This window comes from Myiozetetes cayanensis, unplaced genomic scaffold (genome assembly GCF_022539395.1).
Source record: "Myiozetetes cayanensis isolate MyiCay16 unplaced genomic scaffold, myiCay2020 scf24, whole genome shotgun sequence".
NCBI lineage: Eukaryota > Metazoa > Chordata > Aves > Passeriformes > Tyrannidae > Myiozetetes > Myiozetetes cayanensis.
Window position 1 is genome coordinate 6,432,416 of NW_026087456.1, and position 21,411 is coordinate 6,453,826.

The 21,411-nt window shown below is 46.9% G+C and overlaps 2 protein-coding genes across 2 annotated transcripts; one reads left to right on the plus strand and one right to left on the minus strand.

The window, feature by feature from the left end:
- The first annotated feature begins 1,271 nt into the window (after nt 1-1,271).
- Nucleotides 1,272-8,395, plus strand: CCNA2 (cyclin A2). The gene is made up of 7 exons (XM_050320541.1): nt 1,272-1,430; nt 2,298-2,413; nt 2,745-2,968; nt 3,513-3,717; nt 4,304-4,417; nt 4,680-4,813; nt 8,307-8,395. The coding sequence occupies exons 1-7, from the start codon at nt 1,415-1,417 to the stop codon at nt 8,326-8,328; spliced, it is 831 nt and encodes a 276-aa protein (XP_050176498.1). The 5' UTR covers nt 1,272-1,414; the 3' UTR covers nt 8,329-8,395.
- Nucleotides 8,396-8,637: 242 nt separating this feature from the next.
- Nucleotides 8,638-13,729, minus strand: EXOSC9 (exosome component 9). The gene is made up of 12 exons (XM_050320638.1): nt 13,614-13,729; nt 13,323-13,417; nt 12,593-12,712; nt 12,397-12,499; nt 11,819-11,956; nt 11,634-11,716; nt 11,190-11,322; nt 10,654-10,742; nt 10,317-10,463; nt 9,763-9,953; nt 9,382-9,460; nt 8,638-8,896 (listed from the first exon to the last, which is right to left on the minus strand). The coding sequence occupies exons 1-12, from the start codon at nt 13,677-13,679 to the stop codon at nt 8,815-8,817; spliced, it is 1,326 nt and encodes a 441-aa protein (XP_050176595.1). The 5' UTR covers nt 13,680-13,729; the 3' UTR covers nt 8,638-8,814.
- Nucleotides 13,730-21,411: the final 7,682 nt, after the last annotated feature.

A 21,411-nucleotide genomic window follows, 5' to 3' on the forward strand; every position in this document is an offset into this window, starting at 1 on the left:
TCAATCAAGTTGAACCATCAACCCAGCACTACCACTGTAACCCCTAATCCATGTCACTCAGCGCCAGATCCAGATGCCTCCTAAACACCTCCTTCGATGGAGACTCCACCACCTCCCTGGGCAACCTATTCCAATGACCATCCTAACAGGGAAAATTTTTAAGATCTGAGGGCGGTGATGCACCAGCACAGGTTGCCCAGAGAAGCTGTGGATGCCCCATCCCTGGAAGTATACAAGGCCAAACTGGACAGGGCTTGGAGCAACCAGGGCTCGGGAAGAAGGTGTCCTGCGCATGGCAGGGGCATGGAACTGTTTGGTCTTTAAGGTCCCCTTCCAGCCCAAACCACACCGTGATTCTGTGATAAGTTGAGACCGGAGAGACGCAGATCAAGGCCCTTTCCCCTTGTCCCCTCACCGCAGGCACGGTGGTGGAGCCCGACCCGCACCTCCCTCCACCCTGCCTTTAGGCAATTGTAGAGAGCGCGAAAAGGTCCCCTCTGAGCCTCCTTTTCTCCAGCTTCAACGCCCCCAGCTCCCTCAGCCGCTCCTCCCTAGGACACGGTTCTCCAGACCCTTCACCAGCCTTGTCGCCCTCGGCTGGAACACGCTCCGTTCCCACACACGTTTCCCAGGGCGGAGGCCCGAGGCGCTCCTTTCGCTTCCCTCCCCTTCCCTGTGGGGCCGCGGGGAGCGTCAGGGCCGCTCCCTCCCTTTTTTTTTTTTTTTTTTTTTTTTTTCTTTTTTTCCTCCCTTCTTTTTTCCCTCCGTCCCGCCCCTCGCGGCCCCCCCGCCCCATCCGGCGCGGCCGTGACGCCCCTCGCGCCCATTGGCCGGTTCAATAGTCGCGGGCTGCTTGAACAGCGCGGGCGGCTCCAGGCGCGCCCGTCCCGGCCCCGCCGCCGCGGCGTCCCCGCCGTGCTCACCCTCCCTCCGGTGTTTTCCCCACCCTGCCGGCACCCCCGCCCCGCCGCGGCCATGCTGGAGCAGGAGAACCAGGAGAACGTCCCCCCGCCGGGCGGCAAAGCGGCCGCGGCGCCGCCGCCCGCCGGCCCCCGCGTGGCGCTGGGGGTGCTGCGGGGCGCGCAGGAGCGCCCGGGGCTCTCGCTGCAGGTGAGCGGGCCGGGATGTGAGGGGGGCAAGCGGGGCTCCGGGGCGGCGGGGGCTGTCAGGGGCCCGGCAGTGACGGCCGCTCTCCCCACAGGCGCCGCGGGGCGGCTGCGAGGGCCACGGAGCGGCGGCGGCGGCGGCGGGGAAGCACCAGCCCTTCTCCATCCATGTGGACGAGCCCGATGGGGAGCGGGATCGGCGGCCGCGGGTCGCCCCGGCGGGGCACAAGGAGGACGCGGCGCTGGGGCTTCGTGCGGCCGTGTGTGCCCTGGGGGAGCGGCGGCCCCTGGCCCCCCTGGGCAACGCCATGGAGCTGAGCTTCGGTACGTGACATGCCGGGGCAGGGCAGCGCTGCCTTGGTGCGCACTGCGGTCCCTCCTGCTTTCTCCGGCCCCCGGCAAAGCGTGGGGGGTCGTGCCGAGCTCTTTCCCAGGGAATGGTTTCCAGAGCCAACTGGAGGGCTGCAGTGTCCCGGAGCATGTTCGGGACACAGATGGGTCTGGTTTGCCTCAGGAGCCAGTTTGGTTCCTTCGAGCAGGCCACCACGATACAACAGCCCTTTAGTCCATTGCCTGAGGCTCTGTGCTTCTGTCCCCCGCTATCTACAGGAAACTTTATACCTTATGAGTTTAACTATCACGAGAGAAAACCAGATTAAAGACCAGGCCTTAAAGCCTCACCCTTTGCTACCACTATGGAGTTAGAAGGGGCCTTTACTCAGGTAGATCCTGAGGTGTAATAGGCTTTTCTCCCAGGAAATACCCTGTAGAGGTGCAAGTATATTTTCCCACTATGTAAAAGATGGGAACTGCCAAATCCATCTTCTGTAAGACTTGCGTGAATATCTGAGGGCTGACTTCATCGTGGCCCATTTCTGCAGTCTACAAAAAGCTCTGGGACTCCAGCCCTGTTTTAAGCCACAGTCTAAGGTTGCAGGACCCACATCTATGTAACAAGGTAACTCAGGATGCACTGAGCACTACATAATTGCAAAAGAGTTTTCCATCCCTTTCTTCTTAGGGGGAAGAAGAGAAAGGGGAAGGGGAAACTCCCTGTTGCCCTAACATGCTGGCTTCCCTAGAGCCTCCTCAACTCCCAGTCTAGTTGAGTGAGCCTGCACAGGGTTCTCTGTGCTGTGAGGGGTTGTTCTGATGGTGCCAATTTTAACCTGGCTGTTATCCTCTGCTTAGACTCTCCAAGTATTATGGATATTTCAATAACCTCAGAACCAGAAGAGACAAAACCAGACGTTAATAACGTGCCAGACTATATCAGCGAAATCCATACGTACCTTAGGGAAATGGAGGTGAGCTGCTGTCCCTTTTCTTATTTGCATACAGCTTATGGGGGTGGGGCTTGGGCTTGAGAAATGCATCTAACCCTGAGTTACTACTACAGTGACCAAATTAAAGCTTACTAGAAAGGGAGAAATAAGATGCTGTGAACACAAGACCAGTTTATTGTGCCGCGCACCGAACAGAAGCTGCAAAGCAAGATTACAGAAACATAACTTACTGATCCTAAGCTTACCATTGTTTACTTCTGATTTGTTTAAACTGTGGTCAATTGAGCTTAAACAGTGCTTCCCTAACAGTACTTGGTGCAAACTCAGCTCTGTCTGTCATCTAAACCTACAGGTGAAATGCAAGCCTAAAATAGGCTACATGAAGAAGCAACCTGACATCACAAACAACATGCGGGCTATTCTTGTGGACTGGCTGGTGGAAGTTGGAGAAGAATACAAACTACAGAACGAAACCTTGCACTTAGCTGTAAATTACATTGATAGGTTTCTTTCTTCAATGTCTGTTTTGAGAGGAAAACTTCAGCTTGTGGGTACCGCAGCCATGCTGCTTGCATCGTAAGTGAAGTTGCTTCATTTCAAATTCCACCTGCTGGTCGCCTACAGATAGAAATCTTGTGGCTACCACTGTTCTGCTGCCTATAGCCAGGCTATAGGGGAGGGCTTCACACTAGAATAAAAGTCAGGGGTTATCCTCCTAAAAGCTTGGCAGTTATCTTTGTAGATTGCCCTAGAGTGAGGATTCATCCTTTACAGCTGCAGCAGCAGGCATCTGAAGAGTATTTGTAGGAATATGCATAAGGCACGTGAAAAGAAAGTTTGTCTTGCACCAATTACTAGTTTAGTGGGTTCTTCTGGAATTTCAGTAACTCCAAGTCCCAAACTGCTTAGTCCTAAACTATCAGGCTGTTGTAGCCCTCTCATTTCAAATTCTTGCTGATTCAAGAGCTACTGAGCCAAGTGCAGGAAACTTGTTTGATGCCAGTGCCCAAAGTCACTCCCAAGTCAGAATTTAAACGAGCGAGCTCACTTTCACTAAATGTTGCTGGTTATCTGGTTTCCTAGTACTCGATTATTTACTCCTAACAATTTCTCCCGGCAGAAAGTTTGAAGAAATCTATCCTCCCGAAGTAGCCGAGTTTGTCTACATCACGGATGACACCTATACCAAGAAGCAGGTTCTAAGGATGGAGCACTTAATTTTGAAGGTTTTGTCGTTTGACTTGGCAGCTCCAACGATCAACCAGTTCCTCACCCAGTACTTCTTACATCAGCAGACGGACGCTAAAATGGAGAGCCTGTCAATGGTAAGGAGGAATTACCAGCTCAGCCCATGTGCCTAGAGTGTTCTATTGCAGAGATACATATACATTAGGAAGTGTGCTCCTCCAGATGTGGTGCCACACTGCTGGAAACTAATGCTCCTATTGCACTTACTGGTTGGGATAATACATTCTTATCAGAGGCTGGCACTTGGCCTGGCTCAAGCCTGCACACTTACTCAGAGCAGGCAGAGATTAATGAACTTTAAATTGGGGGTTGTTTCACTGCTAGATAGACGTTTCCCTCCCTATTATCCAAAATTGCCACACATACCCACCCACTTTGGCTAAAAAGGACTTATTTTTTGGTTTTCCCCTCAACTAGCAGCAAGCTCTAAATCCAGAGGGTAATTTCTAAAGCAGAGCACAGATAACGTTTCCAGCTAAAGTCTGAATAAATCCTAACTGTATAGTAGCTACCAGAGCTCCTAAAACAGAAAGGAGCCTCTGTCTCATTGTGCAAAGGTCACACCTGACTACATTCTTTCCTCTAGTTCTCATATATCCCTAAATATAAAATCATCTTCCTGTTCCTTTTGGAAGTAGACACCCGTTATTGTTTCCCTTGCAGTACCTTGGGGAGCTGAGTCTAATTGATGCTGATCCTTACCTGAAATACTTGCCATCAGTTATTGCTGCTGCAGCGTTTCTTCTAGCAGACTACACGCTCACTGGACGAACTTGGGTACGTAGCACTCAAACGTGAGCCTTCATGTGCCTTTGTGTGTGTTTATTTGTACACAGTTCTGAATGCTAGGGCTGGGCTGCAGGAATTGCAGCCCCTCTGTGCTCCTGGGCTGTTAATTAGGGATTGTTCTCTGTGGTGTTTGAAAAGTGTGATGGGGGGTATTACGGTTTCAACAAGAAACCAAAAACTCCACTGGCGGTTGTCAGCATAAGCACACAGAAATGTTCCAATGTCCCTCTTCCTTTCCTTCTTCCTTCAGCCTGAATCCCTGTGCAAAGTAACTGGCTACACCCTTGAAGACATCAAGCCCTGCCTCGTGGACCTACACAACACCTACCTCAAAGCAGCCCAGCACACACAACAGTCCATAAGGGAAAAGTACAAGAGTACAAAGTAAGTATCTCTAGAGGTGTTGGGAGAAGACGGGGGTGTTACACCTGAGTTGTCGTAGCATGTAGCTGCTTGTCAGGGTGTGGGTGTGGCAGGTCTTCAGGCAGACTCCGCTAACCAAACCCACCACCTCAGTGAAATGGGGATGAGACTCCCCAGGTTTTTCCATGGTGGTTTGCTGAGCAATACTTGGTGCTCTGTCGCTACCAGAACCGTCAGGTGGAAACTGGAGGAGTTTTCTTGATGTTCCTACAGTTGGTGACACCTGATGCTCCTAAAAAACCGTGTGGGCACGGCAACCAGCAAGCCCCAAAGTGTTTCCTGCCTTGTGGGAAACGTGCTTTGCTGCAGTGTGTGTGTGCTGCTCTGTGTGGCAGACAGCACTGGAGCAAGATGACATCCTGCATCTTTTTTTTCCCCCTCTCTAGGTACCATGAAGTATCGCTTATTGACCCGCCAGACACACTAAACTTATTGTAATAATCAAGAGACTGATCTTTTCAAGAGATGTATATTACCAGGAAATGATGTACAGTTTTAAACATGGTTCAGAATTCTAGATGTGATCACTCAGAATGCAGGCTTTGACGACTTTAATTATGAAGTTAGTTTTATGAGGGTTTAATGTAAATCTTTTGTACATGCAATCTTGTTAAAGAGTTTTAACCGTGTTTTTATCCAGATGTTCTCTTCAGGCACAGATTTAACCATGCAGACCGTGTGAAGTCTGAGACTGCCTAACTACTTATAGCCTAAACGTTAATATTAGGGGTGCACTATCATAAGTGGGGCTTTTTCTCCTTCTGGGTAAGAAAGACTCGGACTCCACAGCAGTATTTGTAGCATTTTTATACTGTCTAGTTTAAACTGAGACTTAGCATAGACCCAAAATGTGGCTTCATGTCTGTTATACTGGAAGAAACTATGTGGCCGTGAGGAGAACACCTTGCTGGAATAGACTTGTGAGCCTCTTTTAGGATGTGCCTTGTGATGTAGTGCCAGGGCTTCATCAGGCTGAACGCTCTGCTGCAGGGGCTGCACGGTTAAAACTCCTACACCAGTTCATGCTTCTCACTGCCACTACGTAGAAAATGGTCTTGCTACAGGTATTTTCTTGTGCATGTGTAAAACTGATACTAATTGAAACCCATGGAGTTCCCAGTGACGTGTTAGCTGTCCCCAAAGCCCATCGATACCTACTAAAAAAAATGAGTCCTCAGTCTGCTTACCTTGTACCTCTTTATGGGTGGTGGAGGGATTAAACTGCAGGAGGGTGAACTACTGCTCTGTGCCCTCAAGGGGAGGGAATGTCTTCTGGCGTGGATGGGCTACGTGCAGAACCATGTGCACTCTGTACACCCCTCATGCTTGGAGAGAGTTCCTCCACAGCAAAAAATGTAGACCAACCGGTTGTATTTTTCCTTAGTTCTGGAACTCTGTTACATGAGCAACCGTAAATCAGCATTAGATCCAATGGATGTTTACCTTCAGCCTGTGTAAATGGAGTGATGCTGCCCTGTACCTGCTGTTCTCTGCATGTGAAGCAGTGACTGCACAGAAGTGGGTTGGATTAAGCCATTTCCAGGCTGGCCAATAAACAGTTTTTTGTATCTGATGTTAGTGGTCTTGCTAATACCTTAAAACCACTGAGGAGAAGTACTGCCATCTTAAAGTGGAATTCATTTCCAAAGCTTTTTGGCGAGGTGAAACCTGTGCCTCTTTGGCTTGAAGCTGATCCAACACTGTCTGTCTGCTTTTCTGGGCAACCCAGCAGTGAGCAGTATAAACTCTCCACAGATGTCCAACAGCTGTCAGGGTGGGAACTATTTCAATTTTTTTAAATCATCAGCCCTCTGTCAAGCTGACAAGCACATTAATGTGAGACAACTCACAGGTCTCATCTCAGCAATTACAAACTTACTGTTCTGGCCCCACCCCTGCAGTCTGAGCCCTCCGTGAACCACCTCAGTTACAAAAGCGATCGGTGCTTATCCTATCGAAATATGCAGCAGAGAAGGCCTCTTTGGCCAATGTGAGCTTCTTAAGATGCACTTGGACTTTTATGCATGTTCTGATGTTTAATGGGAGAACAGTATTTCATTGGTCACTAGCCTTTATTTAGCCTAATTTCAGCAGGTTGCCACTGTAAAAAAAAGCCAAAACTATCTGGGGGCAGCCTGCACGGTCTATCATGTCTGGTGCTTAGGATTGGAAACACTCTAACCTTGCAGGGGTGGCAGTTTGTATATACAGGAATGTGTTTTCCACGCTCGTGACCTTGGAAAGATAACTCACAATGCTGACTGGCAATTATTACTTGAAGACAACAGGCCCCAGCGCTCTTCCTGAGAAACTGGGTTCTGTCTTCCCTTTCATTTTAATGGTGTATCCCAATACTACTGAGAAATATGAACATTGGAAAGAGGGTCGCTTAAAGGAAGGTTATGAATTATTTTCCCCAGAACAGAGCAAGTAGCAGCACTGAGGTGAAAGGACTTTAGAGGGTTTCAGTGTTAACTTACTGCTTAATGAAACACCTTTGCTCTAGTTTCAAGGGAAGTTGTTCTGTTACTGTTCCGATAAACACACAGAAAAATCCTTCCGTGCTCCCTCAGCTTTGCTTTTGCCATATCAACATGCCTTCCTCTACAGCCTAACAAAACAAGCTTCAGTCATGGGCTGGCACCTCTGCCCAGCGTGACTGTGTTCCTCCTTCCTCACTGACAGCTCTTGTTGCTGCAGTAAGTATTATCTTTTTCCACCTCCTTATTTTCTAAAGTTAATACGGGCCAATTCCAGCTTTTGCTACTAAAACTTTGAACAAACCCCCAGGTTGTACTGTACTGCTGGTAAGCCTAATCATTAACTTCAAGTCCTTTCAAACAGAAGGCTCTAAGGAATGTAGCAATGAGCTGTTATGTGTGAAGAGAGAAATAGCAGTGCAAATACTGTTCTTTTTTCTGAAGAAGTTTACAGTCCGGTGGTACCGTGGAATTAAGAAGAAACTGCATCTTCATCCATTTTTGTACTCAGTGACTTTGGGTTGGAAGAACTGACACTAAGAATATGCACTGGTTTAGCAACAAGAAAAGAGTAAAGGTTTTGTGTGTTGGTCCCATTCTGAAAGAGCATGGCTGGGAGCAATTCTATATTTCCTTCTGCAATAAGTTCTTCACTTCATTTGGGGAATGTAACATCTGCAACAGTAACTTCTCTCCTGTTCTCAGCTCATGTAACACTGAGGTCACGTGTAAAATAGCCCTACTTTGCTCTTGTAAATACTTGCGTGTTTCCAATGTGACTTGTCAAACAGAGCACCCAGATCAGATATTCTGGAACCTTCCTCGTCTCTTTGTTTTGCTCAATTCTAAGTTCAGAGCAGAAGTCTTTGCCTATAAGTTCAAGAAGCATTCTTGTCTGTTGCATGTAATATTTAATTAAACTTTTTAAGAAACTCCACTGCTGAAGTATGAGTTGCTTCTCTATTATCTTGCAGGAGTTCTATGCTAGTCTGTTAAGTGCATGAATTGATGCTGCTTTTTATACAAAGCAGTTTGAGTAAAAGGAGTGACATGGGCAAGAAGATCTCAGTCACAGCACATCACCTCCCCTAAAGCACGAAAAACTCCCGAGAAGTGGCAATAGCCTACCTGAAGAGAAGCTTTACCTTGGTATGAAATTTTCCTTTTACCACCTGAACTCTTGACTGTGCACAGGCTGTTTGGTTAAGAAAATGAGGCATCTTGTATCTGCCCTTCAGGTCGTGGAAGTCAGTTCAAGTTAACTAGTGAGTTTTTGCTGCAGTTGGATGCCAACCACAAAATTTTAGTTACAGGCAAATTTTTTTTTATTTAAAGCTGTGCACAACGGTTTTAACATAAACATAAAAGCAGAACCAGAGATGGGGAGGAACGGGGGAAATAAAATTATCTACAAAAATAATCTCAGTAATAACAGACCAAATTCCATATTGTACAGCATTTCTGCAGGAGGGATGATGGCTTTTATCGAGAAGTTCTCTTCTTTCTTCTCCTTTTGTTAAATGCTTTCTTACTTGTAGTTTCTGGTTTCGTGCTGGTCTGTGTTCTGTCAGTAAACAAAATTTGTATCAAAGGAATGTACTGAATAGTTTTACTATTTCAAAAGAACACATGATGATCATCCAGAACTGGGCAACCACCCACTACACTCAGAGCCAAGTTTTATGTTCATTTCTGGGACAACAACAAGGCTTTCCATGGCTAATGCAGGGATACAGCAGCAAACCTCACTGCTGAGAGGTAAAACTTAACATTAGCTCTAGTGGAGCATGTAGAATCTCTGAAGCATCTCTTTGGAATGATTAAGATTAGTCTATCTATCACTATTCCAGGCAGCTGAAGGCCAGCCAGGCTCTGGCCTCTCAGGACAGGAGTGAACTAGCCTAGATTTAATTTAAACCTCTTTGCTCTTGGCTATCTCTGTTGTCTTGTTGACCAACTGAAACCTTCCCTGGCCTTGCTAGCATCCTGTCCTTCCTGGAAATACTCCTTACAAACTGCGCTTCCCTCCTAATTTCACAGGATGGTTACCTTGTTTTCCTTGGTACTTCCTGTGGTTCCAGAATGACAACTTCTTCCTCTTCGCTGTCAGACAGCAAAATGGGTTCATCTAAAAAACAAACAACCCAATCAACAGCAAACTGCTGATCAGTTTTGTACAAACAACTTCTGTAACTAATAACCACAGCATTTTAAAAGAAATACTCAGATTGGCTTACTGATTCATTTGGAGCCCTCCCTTTACTACAGTTACTAAAAGAAGTAACCAGGTGAAGCAGAAACAGCAAATGCGTGGTTACAATGGCTTTTTCTTGCTAAGAAGCTCTTAGTATTTGAATCTGAACACTTTAATTCTAGACTTTTAAAGAGATGTAACAGGCATGTCTGATATTGAGATCAATAAATACTTACCCTTCTTAGTTTCCTTTGTCACACTTGTATCCTCAGTTTCTGTCTTCTGACACTCAAAAGCAGCTGCTTCACTTTCACCTTCCTCTTCTGCTGCTTCTTCCTTCTCAGATTCTTCAAGGTCTCCCCAGGAGTTCTCTATCCCTTCCCCAATTTGGGCTGTCCCAGGAGTGTGCAATATTGGATTGGCAAAACTGCAGGAGTCAAGAAAAATCTCGGTGTTTGCTGGTAAAACTCTGTATTCTGAGAGCAAACCACACACCTTTGGGTTTTAAGGTATATATTTTCTCCCTGGGGGAGAACAGCCTTAATAGGGAGGTAAAAGTGCCACTTCTCCTGTTATTGTAATCATCACAGTTCTGACCTCAGTTTTACCCTTTATACAAGGAATTACAGTAACTAAAAGCAGTCAGAACCAAACCCAAGATGCTGAGGATGTTTCCTCTGAAGGCTCCCCAAGCTGTGAGGAACCTTAGACGTGTGTTTAGCTCGTAGCAGTGTTAATTCAGAGGATGGGAAGCCTGGTTTTCCCCTGGATAATACCCCAGAAAAGATACACTTCGGAGGGAGGGTCAGCTTTAGCGATGATCTCTCCTGCTTGTTCTTCCACGTTGTTGGTGTCAACAGCAGCACTCTCCATTTTGAAGGCAGTGATCCTTTGGTTCGGGATAGATTCCGCGAAGCCGAACTTCCCACCTTCTTTCCTAGTCATTCAGGGACAGGCATTATTTCAGGATGTTTCCCACCTAGAAATGGTTTCTCATTTTCAAATTCAAATATACTTGCTATTTAAGTCAAATGCAAGTGTAAAAATAATTTGCTGTTCAAACTACAGGTTACTTTTTGGTGCATTTCTTAAAAATACTCCTTTCCATCCCTTCCCCAAACACTCACCTGGCTTTGTGGTCGTTTTCCAAGGCTTTCTGAATGAGTTCTGTTATTTCTGCGACCTTAACAGCTGTTATTTTACTGCATCTCAGAATCTGTTTGTTATACACACAACAACAGCTTATGACCATGAAAGCAAGATGTTTTTAACTAAAACTACAGAACATCATAGGAATCACAAACACTTAAATCACAGGAATTAAAAACAATTAAAATACGGCACTTAGCGTGAGGGACTGGATTCACTGAGAGTTATACAAAAGATTAATACACAGCCTGCAGCTCTTCCTCAGAGTGCAATGGGAAATAATTTACAGATTCCCTCACCCAAATCACAGGGGGAAAAAAAAAAAAGATGCAAATCTGACAAAAAACTATGCCTTTTCTACATTTCTTCCACAGCATGGTACACAGTACAATGCTCTTCCACTAGGACTGAAAATAATCTTTTCCAATAAAAGACTGATTTCTTAGCTTCCAAATGCCAAGGGTATTTCCATATCAAGATTGCAGCACGGGAACTGGTCAAGGCAAAGGTCTACCTGGTCCTGCACCAGCATAACCACTCCACTGGACTGGATGGTACAAATTTCCCGGTGTTTATTCATGGCAATCACAAGGAGCCCATCCATCACACGCTCCTCGCGCTCACTTGGATCCACCAACAAATAGGTCCTAGAATCAGGAACAGAAGGCAACAGCAAAGGTTTGAGGCAGCTTGCTACCAATTAAACACAGGAGCTGGTTACATATTAGTAACTATGGGTATACTGCCCCTGAAAGCTTCCTACATCACCTGTGGAAAGCTGCTTCTTAGTTACACTGTGCAGCACACAGAAATATCTCCCCCTGGCACTTCACCTCAGATAAAATCTTTTAAAAAATCAGCTGGTCAATATAAGTATTCTAAGGAGTTTTCTATGTTTGAAATAAATTCTGCTTAATTAACAGTAAGCTGTTGGCGTCAAAAGACTTCAAAATCTTACCCTTGGTGGAAGAAGGCAAAACTGACACAAATGGGCATGTGGTGGATACTCAGAGGGACAGGATCACGTTCCTCAGGAGTGTACTTTGAAAGGAATCGGCCCAGAATACAGTTATTTACGAAACACATTTAAATTTAAAAGGTCACACTGAACAAAGGCAGCTAAAGAAATTAAATAAAACGTACCACAGTTACTTCCTCTCCTTGCACAGACACATCTGGTCTGCGGAAATGGTACAGAGCTACAATTCCTGCTATGCTGGCAGCATCGGTGATGTTCCCATCGTGGTTTAACAGGTGCATGTCCAGGCGAATTTGCCAGACCTGGGAAAAGCACAGAACTGCCTGGCAACCCGAGACGTTATTCTACAGAAGTTGCTGTTTTTCACGACAAGTTCATATTTTTTTTGGCCACAAAAAGAACCAGCACACATTGATCGGGTCTTTGCTTAAGAAGATGGAAGATCTCGGTATATCCCAAGATACCCAGCGTGCCAGATTTAATTATGACAAAATAGGTGACATTTAAGTACAATTTACACCTTATTCTGGAAAGAAATGCTTGAGGGTGAAAGGTCCAAACTACTTCAGAAAACCTATGCAGATATGCAAGCTAAAAATACCTGTCAAGTCAGGTGTGTGGAACTTTATATCAACCTAAAATCAGCATTTCTACTTTCCAAAACAAGACAGAAATCACCTTAAAATCAGGCTACATGCACCTTTTAGTTTAAAACCACTTCAGAATTAGTAGGTTTTCCTACCTTTTCACCAGCAACAACGCAGAGAGATTCAGTATCTATACATTTGGAATCTCTCAGGCATCGCTCTAGTAGTCTGTTCAGTGACACCAGTAGCTCAGATTGCCTGTTAAAACAAAATTAAGCTGAATATGATCACGCTTCAAAACAGTGGCTCTTCTATCATCCGTGTTCAGTCACTTTAAGACATCTCCCCTACCTGCCAGGCTCCAGCCCGGGTGCAGCCATGGGGGAGAGCTCCAGATTAAAGAAGAGCACACCTTCCGTGGGCCGATTTGGCTTGGGGGAAACAAGTTCACATGAGACCTGTGCAAGAACCCTGCAAAGGTAAAATAAACCACCTTTTAAGTAAGTTTCATAGAACTTACCAGGAAAAAAAAAAATCTCCTACCGCTAGAAACAAAATAGCATACTTGGGAAAAAACCAGCAATTAGGGTGTTAGCTTGTAATTCTCACTCCTGACAGTTTCTCATTCACAGCTTGCCCTGCGTATTTGAACTCTGGTCAACAACTGGAAGAATCAAATGTAGGAGTTGGAACACACTCCTGTCCTTTAGGATTAAAAACTGACTCCCAACACATGAGAAAATTTAATGAAATACTTATATAACCGCACGTATTTCACTTTTCTACGTGCAAAAAGAAAGAGTTGTTTGATTTGCGGAAGAATGCAAAATCAGTGAACAAGGGGATGAAAAACTGGAGCAATTCTGCAATTTATAAATCATTTGTAATTACAATCAACATGGAGATCGCTACGATGGGCTACGGCCCTACCCTTGAATTACTACGACTTTTGGGCTTCGAGAGTTAAGACCCGTGCAGAGCGATCCCCGCGGGCTCTCCCAGGCGGGGCATTCCGCGTTCGCCCCGGGAAGGTTTGGGAACCCGGAGCTCCCATCGCCCGGCGCGAGCCCCCTGCGCCCACCTGGTCCTGCCCAGCTCCACGATGCAGCAGCCGCGGTCGGCGCCGAAGGACACGCGGATGTTCCGGTAGTCGTAGCACTCCCGCCCGTCCAGGCGCTGCGGGAACACACACACCGACAGACACACAGACAGACAGACACACAGACAGAGACACACACGGGGTTAACGCGCCGTGCCCGGCACGGGACGGGGCGCCGTGGGGCGGCGCTGGGGTACAGCCGCGCCGTACGCCGGGTGCGGGGAAGGAGGATCGGGAAAGGTTGGAGGGCAGGGTGTGCCGTCGGCGCCGCACCTTCCTCTCCTGGATGGCGCGGAGGAGGAAGCGGCGCTCGCAGTTGGAGAGCGGCGTCGCCTTCATGGCCGTGCCGTGCGGGGACAGCGCGCGGCCACCGAGCCGGGAAGGAGGGGGGGGGGTGGAGAAGAGCGGGGGTGCCGCGCGCCGCGCTCGTGCGTCATCCGCGCGCGGCGGCTGGCGCTCAGGGCGCACGCGCCGGCGTCTCGCGCACAGTCGCGCGTCCCCTCAGGGAGAGCCGGGGAGCCGAAGGGGGTGTCCCGGGATGGCGAGGGAGCCATCGGGAGCATCCAGTGCGGCTCCTGGAGCTGCGCAGGATACACAGAGCGTCGCACCGTGTGCCTGAGAGCGTTGTCCGCACGCTCCTTGCAGTCCCAGGCTCGGTGCTGTGACCATTGCCCTGAGGAGCCTCTTCCGCTGCCCGACCACCCCCTCCGGGAAGAACCTTTTCCTGACACACAACCTGAACCGCCCCCCCCCCCGACTCAGCCTCATGCCGTTCCCTCGGGTCCTGTCGCTGGTCATGAGGGTGATCAGTGCCTGCCCCTGCTCTTCCCCTCGCAAGGACGTTGGAGACCACAATGAGGTCTCCCCTCAGTCTCCTCCAGGCTGAGCGAACCAAGTGCCCTCAGCCGCTCCTCACACGGCTCCTCCTCCAGACCCTTCACCACCCTCGTGGCCCTCTCTAATAGCTCAATTAAAAACAAACAAACAAACAAACAAACAAACCACAAAAAACCACACCAAAACAAAAACAAAAACACCAAACAAACAAACAAAAACAAAACAAAACCCCACACACATCCCAGACCTATCCAGTGGTTGGCGCTGGTGAGGTGCACAAACAAGGCGGGCAGCGGTGCAGGCGAAAACTGCAGCAACAGCTTCGAATCTGCCAGAAGAACGCCCCTCCCTGATGTTCTGAGGTGTTGCCGTAAGTAAAAAGGCCCTTACAAGTGGCTTTTACGCTTAGTTAAAGTTAAGATTGTTTACTGTATCTTCTCACCAGCATTAAACCCCAGGCAATCCGGCTTGCCCCACGCGCTGTCTTTTTAAACCTTGCTAACACACTCCAGTTCTAGTGCAAAACTAAAAAGTGAGTCATGTTTCAGAAACTCCAGTTTTGGGTGAGTGAGGACAAACACCGCGTGGTTTTCCTATGCTGGTTTTGTATTTTCAGGTTGGGATAAATGAATAGAATCACAAATATTTTGGTGTAAATAATATTGATGAGATTACAAAAGACCCTCTTTCTCTAGCGACAAAAACAAGCAAATAGTTTTCCCAAATGGTGCTAAGTGTGAAACAGCAATAAGAAACAAAATGATGTAACACTTGCAACTTTAGGGGCAAATAGGATAACATTTGGTGTAACATCGTCTCTCAGCTGTGTGGATATGTGGATTGGATATTTTCCTTGGAGTCTTACTGGCAGTGTTTCGGTAGAAATTCTGTCTGATTTTACTTTTTTTATTGTGTAGATTTGGTGATAATATTCATTGGTGAAGGCTTGGGGTTAAATTCTGAAACCCTTCAGTTAACTATCAGCAACCTTGGAAGGGTTTGTATTGTTTGGAGCCTATGTTAGTCTCCAACAATTAAAAAGATGTCAGCTTGGGCATATGCTGAGATTTCTGCTTGGGGTAGAGTGGGAAAAATTCCTGTTCCTGCTCTCTTGGTGAACTGTTTTATAACTGCTTCAGTGACATAGTGTTTTCAAAGGAATCACATTCTTTAAACTAGGCCAGAACATTCAACAGCTCTGTGATTCATTTGCATCGGGTTTTCTTGCACTAACACATGTTCTGTCAGAAGCATTTCCAGAGGTGTTAATTATACCCTTTTTTTGCTGGAGAGTCTGGGTTTTTGCTTCTGATGCTGGTCCTATTCAAGAGAGAGAAGTTGATGGTGAAACTCAGGAGGAGCTGGATGTGATTCCAGGAGAAGCAAATCGTGTGTTGGGGCTGGAAGTCAGCTCTGTCCTTTTATCCAAAGTCTACTTTGCAGCTTCTGTGTGTGCACGTGTGCCAGAAAGGGTAAAAAATTTCATGCACAAATTAAGGAGGCATAAAATCACAGCACTGGAAATCCATAGGAGGAGGGCACGTGGCAAATGAGGTCAATATAAAAGGTTGATAGAATAGAAGTTGAGAAATTACTGTGTTTCTGTACAGTGAAAGACAGAGTTACAGTTGTAATTAAATAATGGAAATTGTGTGTTCAAAAGGAGTGAGTGTCATACAGGGCAGAGTGAATAAAGGAGTGAATAAATCACAGGCACTTAGGCTAAAGCAGGAATTGTCAGAAGGAAGGTCCCAATGATCTATTGTGCCCACATAGGAGCATTTCTTCATTTGAGTTGAATGCTCTGTCGGCTCAAATGCTTGAATTGGGTTATCTAACCGAACTGAGACACGAGGGGAAATCGCATTTGGGGACTGAAGAAGAAAACCAAACTGCATCAGAATCTCAGAAGGTTGACAGCAACCTTCCAGAAAACAGGTTTTATGGCCTAATAAAAATAAATAAAAAAATTGACCTCCTCCTTTCAGGTCGTGCTCTCTGGTGCCTCCGGTGCACCCACTTACACATCTGTGCATGGCTTATGTATGCTGTTTCAGCTTACGAGATTATTTGGGAAAAAAGGCTCTGCATAGGTGTAATAATCTAATTTATAATTTGAAGGTACAGTTCCAGAGGGGTGGGAGAGTAAATAATCCTTGGAAGCAAAGCTGCTGGCACAAGCAAGGCATTGCTGTGGTGAGGCACGGGGTATTCTGACCTGGGTCCAGGGAAGCACCTTTGTCCCTTACTTATTACAAGGAAGGTGTCACAGCTTACATGGCTAAAATTTAGGACAGTATTTGCCTGGTGTGTACATGCTCATATATATATATATATTTTTTTTTTTTTCATATATATATATGAATAATTTTATTCCCAAAAAAATGAGACCCAGAGCTGCCAGCAAATCATCCAAACACCAGGCTAAGGAAAGTTGGTAATAATTTCTGTTCCATCTACTTTTTGGATGTTTTCTAAATCATCTTTCATAGGCTAGATTTCTGTGTAAACCCCAAAATATTCTTGCTGTTTGCACCCATGTTTAGTCTTCACATCATCTCTTGGGGTTTATTGCTCTTGTGAAATCAGTTTTTTGCACTAAAGAGTCTTGCCAAAAGTTTTGATCCTGTAGAGAGTGCTGCATTCAGCACTGTCTCAGCTCTCAGCAATCCTTTTGGAAGTATTTGCAAGGCTGGAGTCTAGACAAGCAACAAAGTCGGGGGGAGAGAAATGGCACTCCTTCCTTTTTTGCTGCTGCTGCCTGTTTTACTCTGTAGTCTTCCCAAGAGCTACTGAACTGGCCCAAGTGCTGTCCTGCCACTGTGTGAGTGCAGTTAATTTGTCTGCAGCTTTGAGTGTCAGCACAATAGCTAAAGACCAAGAGCTCCACTGTCTCCACATCGTGCAGTTTCTCTGTCTGCAGGCAAACTGTGTCCAGGATTTCTATTGATTCAGTTGCAACCAGTTGCTGAGTTAAGTGTCACATTAAGCCGAAACAGTTACAGCTACAGTTGAAGGCTCCAAACACACAAAACCAGTGTCTGGGTTCAGATTTTAGTGTTAACATTTACAAACCTTTTAGAAGCATCTTGAGATTCTTAAGTAACAAATGTCCGTGTTAGAGTAGAAACTATGCTTCCTTTCCTATAGCATGGGCAAAAATAAACCAAAATTGTTGTAAAAAAAAAAAAAGGGCACTTTGTCATATCCTAGTCTTAAATATTACTTAGCACACAGATTAAATACTGGCTTGATACAAGGACTCAGGAGTGTGAAAATGAAGTGAATATCTTTTTTTTTTTTTTGTACTGCAAAAGGTGACAGAAAATGTTTGCTAATACCACATACTGATACTCCTGCAACACAGAGGAAATCCAGGAGTGATACCTGAATGTTTGTTTGCAAACATGGTGGGAAAAGCTGCCTGTGCATGTGCAGCATGAGCTGCTGCCACCACCTTAGAGCAGTGAGTCATGATACAAGCACAGGAAAAGTGGTATCAGCCCCAGGATAAGCAGGATAAAAAACAGAAAATCGAGTCAAACCATTAAATCAGAATGGCTTTTTTTCCAATTATTTCTCCTGCTTATTCAGCTTCCAAGTTTCTGTTGCAGAGCTGAAATTAATCTTGACTGCCTTGAAGTGCTGAAAGTCATAATCTTTTCCAATCAAGTCTTTTTATTGTTCTGCATGGACAATCTCTCTTGAGATTAATAAATCTTGATACTAAAATACTTCTTTTAAATCAGGAGATACAATTTAGAAAATTGCTGCTTATGCCTCTTCTGAGTAATTCTGTTGCCATTGTTCTGTGGAGCCTGACTGCTGCTTGATAGGAGGAGTAAGGATTGAGGAGGAATTCTAGGATACCTGCTTACTTAGGTTGTGGGTTATTCTTTCCTGCGTTGTTTAGTTATAGGATAAAGCAAAACATTTAAATGATAAAAGAAGATGAACAATTGCTTTTCTGTACAGCTTTAAGAAATTTCCAAATTCTGTCATAAAAAACCACAAACAATGTATCTTTTTGTCAATTCAGCTGATTTTAACTGCCATTTCCCTTCCACGGTTGCCTTTTAATACACAGGCATTGTTAAAAGTTAAAAGCCTGGTTTAGAAGTGCCTCCTGTTGTGTACAACAGCCACTCACAAGGTGTCTTATCAGCAGTGTGCTCGTGCATGAGAGCAGAATGTCTCCCGTGGAGCTTCTGGGCCAAATTCTGTATGTATCCCGTGCAAGTGCTAATCTCTCCATATTTCTCAAAGAGCCCAATTCTTCATTCCTTGTCAAGAAATGCTTGTAAGAAAACTGTGTTATGAGTAGTTGAATTCCTCATATTAATACAAGCAAAGTGAGAAAGTGCCAATTATTGTGTCAGAGAACACAGAACCAGGGTGGAATATGTGGGCTCTACAGAATGATGGATGCTGACCTTTCCTTTTTCCACCAGATAATGTTTTCCTTAGTATTGATGAAGTTGTCAGAATGATTTCAGTTTTATTACATCAAGAGAAGGTGAATGGTCACTCTCCCAAATTGCCTCCAATTGTTATACTGGGCATTATTATGAGGTATTATTCAGAGATTCAATAAGGATAGAAGATTCAGTATAAAATAATAACCCAATATGTAGCTGTCTCCTTAGCTCAGACTTGCAGTGATGCTTATGTTAAGAATTTGGGAGGCTTGATGAACTAGAATTTATGCATTTTTGGATGTATTTCTTCAGGAAGTAATACACTTTGTATGGCCTTGATAAAACTTGCAAGATACGCATCAGTGGCTTGTGTTTACCCTGTAAAATTTCACTTCCCTTGCTTATAAATCCGTGGAGGCATTTGGGATGTGACTTGAGCAGAGACAAATCATGTGGGCAAGTGGACAGATGAAAGTGCAAGCAGGGTTTTCCCTGAGGATGGCAGCAAGGTGACATCCCTCCACCCCTTCACCTCATCTGCTCTCCCACAGCCTCAGTGCATTAGTGCTCTCTGGGGAGCAGGGAGATAGGTGCAATAGTCTGAGAGTGTGAAATATGACTGTGCTTCTCAGTAACCTGTCTGTTAAGGCTGAAGGCTTGTACATTTAGGAAAGCGTTTCCAAAGGCAGCTGTGGGAGGCACCAGGCCATGCCAGATCCACCACTAGTGTGTCCCTCAGCTCAGTTACCTGACTGACAGCCAGATCTTAGTGATACGGTACAACAAAAGGCAGCTGAGATTTTTAAAGTCTGGTTTTTCCATTACCTTCAAAGCCGAAGTCATGGTGTGTCCACCTCAGTTGTATTGTTCACCAAAATCTGAGTCAAGTGGCCGAAAACCTGAGTAACTTTTCTATTGCCATGGCAATATCTGACAAGTGTTTGCGTTTCTGGCCCAGGGTTCTCAAACGTCTTCAAGGGGTGATATATTTTCTAGTACCCATGGAGTTCAGAGCTGTTTGGTTTGGCCTGTGTGAGATGTGGAGTGGGGAGGCAGGAGAGTGGGTGCTGCCTGTGGGTACCGCTCTGTGGGCAGTTCAGTTTGGTTGGGAGGCTCGGTCTCGCCGTGAGCCAGCCCGGTGAACTTCTCTTGGCGGTGACGGATGGTCTGGGAGCATCATCTCTGTGACAGGGCACCTGTGCCCAGAGAGCGCGGCCAGGGCGCCCCAGCTCGGGCCGGGGCTGCCCCGTGCCGGGAGGTGCGGCAGAGGCGGGGGTTGCAGGAGGTCTGGCTCCGCGGGCTCCCGGTGCCCCTCTCCGCCGCCCTGCCGCAGGGGAGGAGGCTGCGGCCGGCGACAGCAGCGGCGGCTCCGGCTCCGGCACCGAGCGGTCCGCGGGGAGCCGTGCCGCGGGCGGCATGGAGTGGGAGCTCAACCTGCTCCTCTACCTGGCGCTGTTCCTCCTGCTGCTGCTGCTCCTGGTGCTCCTGCTGTGCCTGCTCCTCCGGCAGCTGCGGGGCTCGGCGGGCAGCGCCCCCCGAGCACCCCCGCGCCGCCGGGCCAGCCCTGGGCTGCCTGCGGGGAGCCGGGAGCCCTGAGCCGCCCGTCGCCTCCAGGTGAGTCCACGGGAGGCGGGGAGGGCCGGGGGGCTGCCCCGGGAGGGCACCGGCTCCTGCTCCGCCAGCATCCCGCTCAAGCGCTGCCCGCGACCGCCCTGCTGTCCCCCGCTCCCTCTAGAGAGGCTACATTTGCCTTGAGAGAATCAGGGGAAATTTGAAGGTGCGCTCGCTCTGCAGCTTTTACTCTGTAGCAAAGTATTATAAACTCTCCTCAGTCCCTCTTTGCGGAGAGGATTTATGTTGGCTTTACTTTGGCATACAAAGAATTTGACCCTAGTAGAGCATTTTGAAATTTAGCATTTTCCAGTGTAGAAGAAGATACCTTTTAAAAGAACTCTTTTTTTTCTTAACTTTAACCACATCTAACTCGCATCTAACACATCTGAAGTTTTCCTCTTTTTCCTCCACTGGAGTTATTCCCTCATATAGCTAAAATGCTAAGCAGGCTTCTCTCCCTGTAGGTGGGAACAGACCGGCAACATTGGCTGACCTCTGCCCATCTCTGGTGTCCCCAGGGACGGCTTCGGCCCCAGCACAGCAGCTGCTGCTCCGCGGGTGCTGTCCTGGGGCTGGTGCCCGTGTGGTGTGGCTGAGGAGCCCTGGAGTCCTCCTGCCGACTGCCCCACCCTGTGCTGGGCATCAGGGGGGCACAGAGGGAGCAAATCGGCCACTGGGCCTTTAGGAAATTTGTGCTTGAGGCAGACCTTTGGTTGCCCCCTCACAGCATCATTTTTGGTAGCTCTCTTGAACCACAGTGTCTTTCAGAAAGTGAGCTTAAGCAAGCATGAATTCTGACCTCGTGCTCACTCTACTGAGTTTCTGCACCATGGCAAAAGATGGATGGCTCACTGTGGCTTTTTATTGCAAGCTTTTGAAGTTGGTGCACACTCTGATTTATGTCAGTCTTTTTATTTGATCATTATAGACCCGGTCATCTCTTATACAAACTGTCCCAACATACAGTCCTGCTTGCCAGGGACTTTGCGAGACATAGGACATTTTATTTGGGCTACTCGTACAGGAGTCTTGGAGCTGATGCCATCCTGCCTCACATACCTTGGGATGTGAGGATTTGGGGTCTGTAGCCAGCTGGCAGGAGCTGGTGAAGTCAGGACTGTGGCTTCCACTGCCCATGGCAGCCCTTCTGTGGTTCTGGGGCCCTGGGACTGTAACTGGGCCGTGCAGGCAGGAACAGTCGT